This window comes from Gadus chalcogrammus, chromosome 14 (assembly GCF_026213295.1).
Source record: "Gadus chalcogrammus isolate NIFS_2021 chromosome 14, NIFS_Gcha_1.0, whole genome shotgun sequence".
Taxonomy (NCBI): Eukaryota; Metazoa; Chordata; class Actinopteri; order Gadiformes; family Gadidae; genus Gadus; species Gadus chalcogrammus.
Genome location: NC_079425.1, coordinates 8,385,368 through 8,394,766, shown reverse-complemented (window position 1 = coordinate 8,394,766; position 9,399 = coordinate 8,385,368). Strand labels below are relative to the sequence as shown.

The window sequence follows — 9,399 nt, the reverse complement described above, 5'->3', positions numbered from 1 at the left end:
AAGGAATAATAAAGAATGCCTTTTATTATTTCAAATATGAGCAATTCATGAGCATTACATGACCTCATTCATTCCAAACAATGTCATTATCATAGTGGTGGGGCTTACGTCATACTCCGCCATATTGAGAGGACTCTCTTGAGTCCTCTCAATATGGCGGAGTATCACCATAATAATACCCATGATGCAATCTGATGTTCACATGGAGAGTTTTCAGGGGACTAATACAAGGCAGCTGAAGGCCTGAAAAGCAGCAAAGATACATATAAGCACATGGCTTTGAACCAAACACATTTCACCACTGTAGTCAGCCGATTGACAGTTGAGAGTCTGAAAATGGGACACATTCAGACCTTGCACAAAAAAAAATCATTTTTTATTTGAACTTAACGATAAAAGGTCAGCAACTGTGAAATACAGCATCGGAAAAAATAAAATGTATCAGCAAAGGGTAGAGTAACCAATAACCACTGTTGCCTCTTGTTTATGCTTATTATTGACCCCACAGTTGAGCTAAACAGTCCTTGTTTTCCTTCTGAGGACAATGTCTTCCTGCCGTTGGCCTGTTTCTTCCACTTATTCATTAGCCCCTCCCTGACCTTTCACTGCTCTCCCCCAACTTGTTTCCTTGCAGGAGATAATAAGCAAGGAGGGGGGAAGCCACACTCAGGCTTCTGAGTTGGAGGTGGAACCCCTGGCCGCCATAGACTCCTGCTACACTCTTAATGTTAAAACGTGTATTGCTGATCTGTAGAATACAATGTACCCTGATTAGACAAGGCCTTTGGTGACCAATACCCTCGATGAATGTACATTGTCCAGCATGTGGAGTCAGGAGACCTTATGTTGCAGTGCAATGTTCTCCAGACCACCGTTTATAACTTCATACTTCTTTGTATCAAGACGCAGAAGTACACACAGTTAATTATTGTTTATATAGGATAAGTAGTTAACCCCTTATATATATTGGTCCATAACCTGTGTCACCACTATAATACAGCTAACCATTGTCTAATTTTGTATTGAGTTTATTTAATAATTAGCTTTACTTAATTGAATTCACATATTTAATCATTGCTGGTACAGCGCTTTTCCTCAAAAGTGTTTCCCTTAAAAAAATTGAACAGAAACAAACAGCGAGGGCAACAAGAACAAATGCTGGACTTGATCTGTTCCAAATGCATCTACCTTTTAGGTGTACCCTCAATCTGTCTGGTTATTCATACGCTTTTTGTAGTCATCTGTAAAGGAGGACTGGCCTATGTTGTCTCCCTCTCTCAGCACACAGGAACACCCACACACACACACACACACACACACACACTAACGCCTAACCAAGCATAAAACTGTCAGACAACCCAACGTCCTCTGCCACGTGTGTGTGTGTGTGTGTGTCCTGCAGAAGATAACCAACGCTGCCACTTCATAACCGGCAGAACACAGTCAAAGCAACACTAGCAGCCAAACTAAAGAAAGTACGAAAACACAACACTCGTTCCACGTGCCGTGGTTTTTCTGTTTTGTTTCCCTGTGTCACTGTTTGACCTAATTTGTTCTTTTCAGCTTGTCATGGTGCAGCAGCTCATCCAGTAAACATGTTTGATGAGGTGTGAAGCCTGCATCCCAAATCCAGCTCTCCTATATAACCCCTCTGTCTGCTCTCCTGCCTGGCTCTTCAGCCCGGTGGAGGTGCGCCGTCATTCTCAGGTCACGGCCCGTGTTAAAGGGACAGATAGATACAAGCAGCTCTGAAGACCAGTGTGACACAGCCCTCCTCATTATGAACATCTTTGCCAGGGACTGTCAATGATCCAATGATTGAATTGATCGAAAGTGACTACTGAATTAAATTAACAGGGAATGTCCGCAGTATACCTGAAGGCATCTTTGTGAAAAATGCCTTACCCCTTCATGCTCCTCATCTTACTGCAGTCAGGAGCTTTGGCTAAACTAATCTAAGGACAACGCCTAAATGACTAAACACTAAACAGAAATAGTTAACAGAAATTCGGGAGCCATTTCAAAAAAGACGAAAACAAAATCACTTATTACTCTTACATATTTGTTTTATTAAACACAAGAATGGTAAAAATGTAAGCATTTTGTGAGACTCGGGGGAGTTTGACACGATTTAGCAGAGCGTCATTGACACACGACCACCGCCGTAGAAGGAGCAAAACAAACGTCAATTACCGACGCCAGTAAGCCCACACAAATAGCCCTCCTCAGTCTTCACATCAGTCAACGCTGAACGCAGGGATGTCCCCCTAACCACCTGTGATGTATTGTACGCTGAGCAGCGGCGGAACGTCACCGTCGTTTACATTTATCCTGTGCTAAAGCCTGGGCGCACGTTGAAGGTCGGGAAGCGACTGGCGGGGTTATTACCGCTGACAGCGTGTGGGTGAGGAAACAACCTGGTCCGGGCAACAAAGAGGACATCACTCCACTGTCCCGGCTTTCCAGGCCCCCTCGGTGAGAGTGATGGTGTGTGTGTGTGTGTGTGTGTGTGTGTGTGTGTGTGTGTGTGTCTGTGTGTGTGTGTGTGTGTGTGTGTGTGCTTCTAGAAGTCCAGGTGTTTGTTGCCGGAAGATCCACACGATGTGCCCGTGGCGGCCGCCCCTGCCAGCTCCCCCCTGCTCACCCGGCTCACGGTCTCTGACAGGTCGGGAGGCAGATGTAGCCTCTGGAGTGAGGGGGAGAGGATGGAGAGGGGGGGGGGGGGGGGGGATGAGACATGGGATGGGTGGGGTGGGGGGAGGGGGGGGGGGGTTGGGGGTAGAGGTAGGGCAAAAGAGGGGTAAGGTGGATGAGAACAACACGACAACAGAATGAATATCAAACAAACGAAAAGACATCCGATGGTACGACCGCGACGATGACGGACGTGTCAGGACAGACGGCCGTCCCCGGGTTTTGTTCCCCTCACAGTGAGCCATGTTGAGTAGCAAATTGGATTAGATGCTTCAGTTCTCTCCCCACACTGGCAGCGCGGAGGGAACCTGCCAACATGCCACTAAATGGGGAAAGCCCATTGGGAACGGGACGGTGTTGTTTTGGGTTGGTTTTGTGGAGGTGTCTATTGGGCGTGTGAACATCTATTTGTGGCGGAAACTGTGTGGCAATAAGGAGGGGTGGCAAATGATGTGTGCTGTATCAGATCAGCATTCCTGTACTCATACAAATTGGGTCAACGTAAGGAGGCATGGAGGGTGCAAAGACGTAGTGTGTGCAATCTACATGCGTGTCTGTTTGACACCGCCACGAGCGTGCACATAAATCTGTTGTGGGAGTTGCATTACACACAAGGGTTTGTAACGCCGATCGTCGCGGCTAGGCTAATGCAGAGCGGGGGCGCATTCGGGACAAAGCAACAAAGTTCCTGCAGCAAAGCTTATCTTGGGAGCGGCCCTGTGCCAACTCGCAGCACAAAGACGCGAGGAGGTTAATGAGGGCCACTCACGTAAAGCCCCCCCAACGCTAACACGCTAAACTCTGCAGAGCTTAAGAGGGCCGACGCCGCTCTCGAGGAGCTGCCAATGGCACTCCACAGACAAAGTCCCGGAGAGCGACGTTTAAAGTGCGAGAAGTGAAGTATCTCCAGAGTCGAGTGTGCGAGACGGACAATGGTCGCCGCCACACGTTTTCTTCTCCCAGCGTCGGAGGCCGGGGCCTGACGGTTGGAGGGAAAAAATACCGGAGCAACATGAGCGTCTCTGCGAGTGCTCTGGAAGTAAAACCCTGTAATTTTCCCCCTGAAAGAATCTGCTGTGACATCCGAGACCTGATGGTCCAAAAAGCTCCATTCCATCCCCCCCGCCCCGACCCGGCCCCCTGCCCCCTCAGTCGTCCTCATCCCGGCTAACCCCCCCCCCAGCCGCTGGGCTTCAGGCCTTCCCACTCCCCGAAGATACTTATCTGCTTCCTAATGACTAAGTGTCGGGCTCCCAGGGTTTAACAGCTTCGTTATCAGCAAACAATACATGTGTAATGTATTATCTTATCTGTGTATGGAGATATACGCGTATGTGCCACGACGGAGAGCTGTGTTCAAATATCGCAACGACAGATACACGTGTGTAGGTGAGACAAGTGTGTGTGTGTGGCTGTGAAGAACATATCTGTCGTGGGGGGGGGGGGGGGGGGGGGGGGGAGGTTCGTGGTTCGACCGGGCCCCACGGCCAGAGGGGCCGAGGTCACACCGGTGATGGGGTGAAGGGTGACAAAGCTCCCAAATGAGCACTGAGCTCTTGAAACCAGTCCTTGGGCTCGGCCCGTGGTCCGGCTTTGCCTGAGAGGGCAAAGCCCACCACCGCAACAGATAACGAAGTAGAACATCCTCCCCGACTTAAAGGCCGGGGCCCCTGCCAGATACAGAGGGCGTTTGAAGTGGGGAGAATTTGTGTCGCCAACAAGTCTCTAGTCTAAAGGTATTAAAAGCTGCATAACCGCGATAGATGTAGCTCATCGTATATTTGACTTCAGTCCTATTTGGAGTGGGACATGTCTAACTCTCCAGTGAGGTTTTAATTATCAATGTACTATCTGTACTCTTTGATCCGAGTTATGTTTTCCTTTACCATAACTAGAACTATTACTGGCATACATCTTCTCTCTTTAACTAACATTTAAACCATTTGTAGTATTATTTCAATGGGGATGTACATCCGGATGAACTATACTGAGTACCATTTCGCCCTGGCAACGTCTCTTTAATTAGTCCCGTCAGATATGGAAACGTACGTTCAACCGTGGTGCACTGCTGCGGTCGGGGGCGTGTCATATACCCCCAGCGGCCCGCTCCTGCCTGTCCACCACATTTCCCTTTGTGAGATTGTGTGCGTGCGTGTGTGAGTGTGCGTGTCAGGAGTGCGCTTGTCAGGCAAGAGCAGAGGAAACAAGAGGAAAGGGCTGTCATGCTGCCCCACAGATTATCTGGGGGCAGGTGAAGCCCTTAGACGTCGTTAAGGCCCTATAATTTAATGTGGGATGGTAAGGTGAGGTGACAAAAGCCATGGGGTTGAGTGGGCTGGGGGGGGGGGGGGGGGGGGGGGGGCAGGGCTGATCACCTCAACACAAGAGCACTGACAACCGATACATAATATGCGGTTGTCTGGATAGGCGTCGTGGTCGTACGAAGACAGCGCGACTTTAATAGTGAGACGCCATCAAACGCTTTGACGGCCGTGCTTTTCCTGTTTTCTATCTTTTTTCTTTTTAAGTTGCCGCTCTTTAAATAACTTCCCCTCTTTAACACACATGAACAAACAGCGATACAAAAAAATTGTCTAATATCCAAGAAAAACTCCAAGGGAAGTGGCCTTGAGGAGAAACCTTGCAGAGGCTCCGCCGTCCCTGCCAAACCTCACCTGGGTAACCTTTCGTGTCTCGGGCTCACTCGAGTGTGATTGAGAAAGAAAAACAATGCATTGATCAAGCCCGGACTCCGTTCTGCTAAGTGCAGTGCAGCGGAAACGTGGCAGCGGCGAGAGAGAGAGAGAGAGAAAGAGAGAAGGGGAAGGGAGGAAAAATCAATCACATATACATCGTCCTCAGTGGGTGAGTAAAAAAAAAAAAAAAAAAAAGAGAGAGACATCACACCGTTGTCTAGCTGTCACGCACCCACAGACCTGGCTCGCCCGTGTGTTTGGCTGTGCGCACGGGGGAGCCCACTGAGCATGTGCGGAGCGAAGGTCAAACCAATCCAGAAGTGCGGCTACGATAACCTTTTGAGTTCTGGGGCAGACCAGAACAATCGATAGCTACATCAAAGTTAGGGAGGGGGGCAGACAACACTGATCGATCAATTTGACATGCAGAGGGAAAAGCAGGGCCCACTAACATTGACAACAGCCATCCCTGGACGGTCATGAAATAGTTGATTTTGCAGCCTTTCAGAAATGTTATCTAACGCCAACCAATAATGATTGGGACTAAAACATGAATTCAAACAAAACCAAATAGAGCATGCTTTACAATTTATACAAAGGTAAAACAAACTAATGTTTAAAAACCATGCGTACGTGCATACCCAACTATGTTGCACACATTATCCTCATTGCATGCAGACATTCACCTCCTAGTCAGTAACCGAGGGGCCAATAATGCAGACCTAGGGCTCACACAGAGCACGGACACATATTGACACTGTAGTTCAGAGTCTGGGGCACACACAGGACTGCTGAGTCCCCCCCACGACCTGAGCGCCCCGTGATGTAAACAAGGACATCCGGCAAACCCTCGGAGGCATGGAGGGGTGTATTATGAGTGTGTAAAGTCTTTTCCTCTGCTGCCTGGCAACCTTGAGGGGTTGGGGGAGGGGAGGGGAGGGGGGGGTGCAGAGACAGAGGGACTAAATAGGAAGAGAGGGGATGGGGGCAGGGAAGAGGGATTGGTGGTAAAAGGCTGTGGGCTCTGGCACATGGGGGGTGGGGGGTTGGGTTGTGTGAATACTTTTTGGCCGCTAGTGCTAGTGTGTGTGTGTGAGAGGTATGTTTGAATACTTACGGAGAGATACACGTGGGTGCATGAGAGATAAAGTGTGTGTTTGGCTGTGCTGGAAGTGTCCGTCAAGCCAAAGGTTTGCCTTGAGCCGGGCTTCACGCCCAGGGGGGCTGAGGTCATGCTGATGAGGGGGTGAAGGGTGAAAGCCCCCAAATGAGCACTGACCACTTGAAACCAGTCCTTGGGGCCGGCCCATGGACCGGCTTTGCCTGAAAGGGCTGCAAATATCGCCCCGCCCCCCAAACACTCCATCCTACTATAGATGGCTAAGTAGAAAAACATCCTACCTGACTTAATGAACAGGGAGCCCGGCGAGATAGAGATGTTTGATGTGGGGGGGAAATTGTGTCACTAACAAGTCTGAAAAGGTACGGCAGGATGGGTGTACCGTCCACTTCAGTGGCCAATGGGAAGCCTGCAAAAGGGGCCTGGCGGGCAACGGATTGGAGCATTTTGCCCGCCCTGTTAAATCTTTATGTAAGAACATAATTTTCATGATCCAAATAGCCCAGCTAGAGCTTAGGGCCAAGCCTGCTTACACAAAGCAGCACCATCAAAGGAATTCCACTGGTGGTAACGGCTTGCTAATGACTGGAGTATTAAGTGCTAATTTAACGAGTCATTTCTTCCGTAGAGTTTTAGCCACACTTTCAAAAGGCCCGTGTCACTGTACGGCTTACAACCGGGAGAAACCCAACACCCTGGGTTGGGAACACATGACGTTTGGATTGGCTGTTTCAATCAGATTACCTCATGTCAGAACGCACTCTGGGAAGTGACTCAGTGTTTACCATAAACACCTACTTAACGCCATCATTGTTAATTTATTCCAGCCCATAAGAACCATTAAGTCACTGAAACGCGAGACCACAGAAACAGAGCGCGGTATTAGCCTGCCGTAATCCTTGCGCAGGGAGTCACACAGCATTCTACATGCTGTACAGTAAACACACATGCATGGGTGGGCATTCTAAACATTTATTAAACTAGCATTAGGATTAATCACAGTATGGCTGGGATATCTGAGCAAGGCATCCGCGATCCACTGACGGAAGTTACCGCTTTCCATCTCCCAGAGTTGACGGGCTACGGTGCAGCCAGTGTGAAGTAATCGGGGTCCAGGATAGGTCTATTGTCCATTTCCATTTCTACCGAAGGTCCACGGGGTCAATATTGCAATTTTTCCATTTTTTTTAATGGATATAAATCTGCCAGACTCGGTGCACTATGCAGAGGCCAACAGCGAGACAAATCTCCTCCACAACGCCGTGATCCCTCACACCTATAAAGTTTCCACACATAGTTTGGGAAATCATATTCTTGCACCCGATTGCAACCAGTATTTACCAACCAACATAATGTGATGTTCTTTTCTATTCCAGAACAAACACATATCACACTGGGCTTGGAGGCAATCTCAGAAAACACTTCCGTCCAAGCAAGTGAGAGAAAATGGCAGCAACGGCCGAGCATAAATCCCATCACTTTGGTAATTCTAGCCCACCTGCGCCTAACAAAGGTGGGCGAGAAGCCCGGCCTTCCTCTTTTTTTGTGATCACAAAGGGAGTGCAACATGATCCCGGGCTTTGCCCCGAGACTAACCTGCTGACTAGGGGAGCTTTGGTCCTGCTGGTCCTGGGAATTCTTCAATAATAATGATAATCTTTTCTTAGGTTCTCTCTCTCTTTCTTTTCTTATACCGACCACGTTTTTTTCTTTGTGTTCGTTCGTTTAAAAAAAAAAATCACCACAGGAATTCTATCTTCTTCGTTTCCCCATTAACCTTGTGCTGTGTGCGATCTGGCTCGGTTTGCTCTGGTTGTGTTGAGTTGATCCGGGAACCGAAGCCGGTTCTATTGGGTCGTACAGGAGAAGTCAAGTCTAGATGGAAGTGCACATTCTGATAAAAAAAAAATCACTGTGTTGAAAAAAGAAATCCAAACATTATGTACAGAGAAGACCCACCTCCCTCATGCCCATTCTATTTCAATTGAATGTCTTCATTGAAGTATACCGTATAAGGAATTGCTGCTCTAACCTATTGCATGCCGTGGTCTATTCCTGTGTATATGTGTGACAAAGAAAGAGATGGGGGAATGAGAGAGAGCACAAAAAAAACACCAAACAAAGAAAAAAAGAAGGTAAAAGTTAAGGAGGAGAATCTGGAGCGGGTCTCGTGTTTCCCTGCGGGCTAATTGAGTGATGGTCACCTGCCTGCCTCGTCACCTGCTGTCTGACCCGGGATAATCCTGGAGGCTGGCGCACCAACCAGTCAGGTGGGGTTGGGGTGGGGCAGCAGACGCATACAAACACGGGCTCCACGGCTCAGCCCGCCGCACCGCTAATGGCGTCTGACAGCGCGCCGGAAGACGGGCGGGTAAAGATGAGTAAGCACTCTGATTAGTTTCCCACCAAAGTTACCAGAACGGTAAGGGGGGGGGGGAACTCATAACTCTACTGAGGTTCCAAAATCCAACAGGGGGCTGTGAGCAAGTCCGAACAGGGACTTGATAAAGCACGCAATATTCCGGTCGGTATTTAATACGGACTGGAATGTCTGTTTTCCCTCTGCTCCTCTTAAGACGGATCGCTACTCACTTACCCTTTACGCTCCATAGGATCACGTCAAATAGCAATAGATAGCATCTGTCACGTTACTGGCTATAACAAGCAGGGGAATCAGTGAGCCCTCCTTTCTGTTTTATACGCAGATGGACAGAGAAAAAAAAGTGTTACAGTGCTGTAAACCAACAACAACAACTTGCTTGTTATCACGTTCCCCGTCGTCTTGGTCTGAAGCCCTCCTCTGGGGGCCTCTCGTGTCCAGAGCCCTGACGAGGAGGACCGCATGGGGGCCCTTTGTCTCCCTTTCTGTTCCGTTTTGTTTCGCCTTCT

The 9,399-nt window shown here is 48.8% G+C and overlaps 1 protein-coding gene across 1 annotated transcript in view; it reads right to left on the bottom strand.

Annotated features, from left to right (window-relative positions):
- Nucleotides 1–428: 428 nt before the first annotated feature.
- Nucleotides 429–9,399, bottom strand: part of elp4 (elongator acetyltransferase complex subunit 4) — a 54,706-nt gene continuing 45,735 nt past the window's right edge. The window contains exon 10 of the mRNA XM_056607666.1: nucleotides 429–2,686. Within this exon, the coding sequence (XP_056463641.1) occupies nucleotides 2,564–2,686 (123 nt within the window). The 3' untranslated portion in view covers nucleotides 429–2,563. The remainder of the gene's footprint in view (nucleotides 2,687–9,399) is intronic.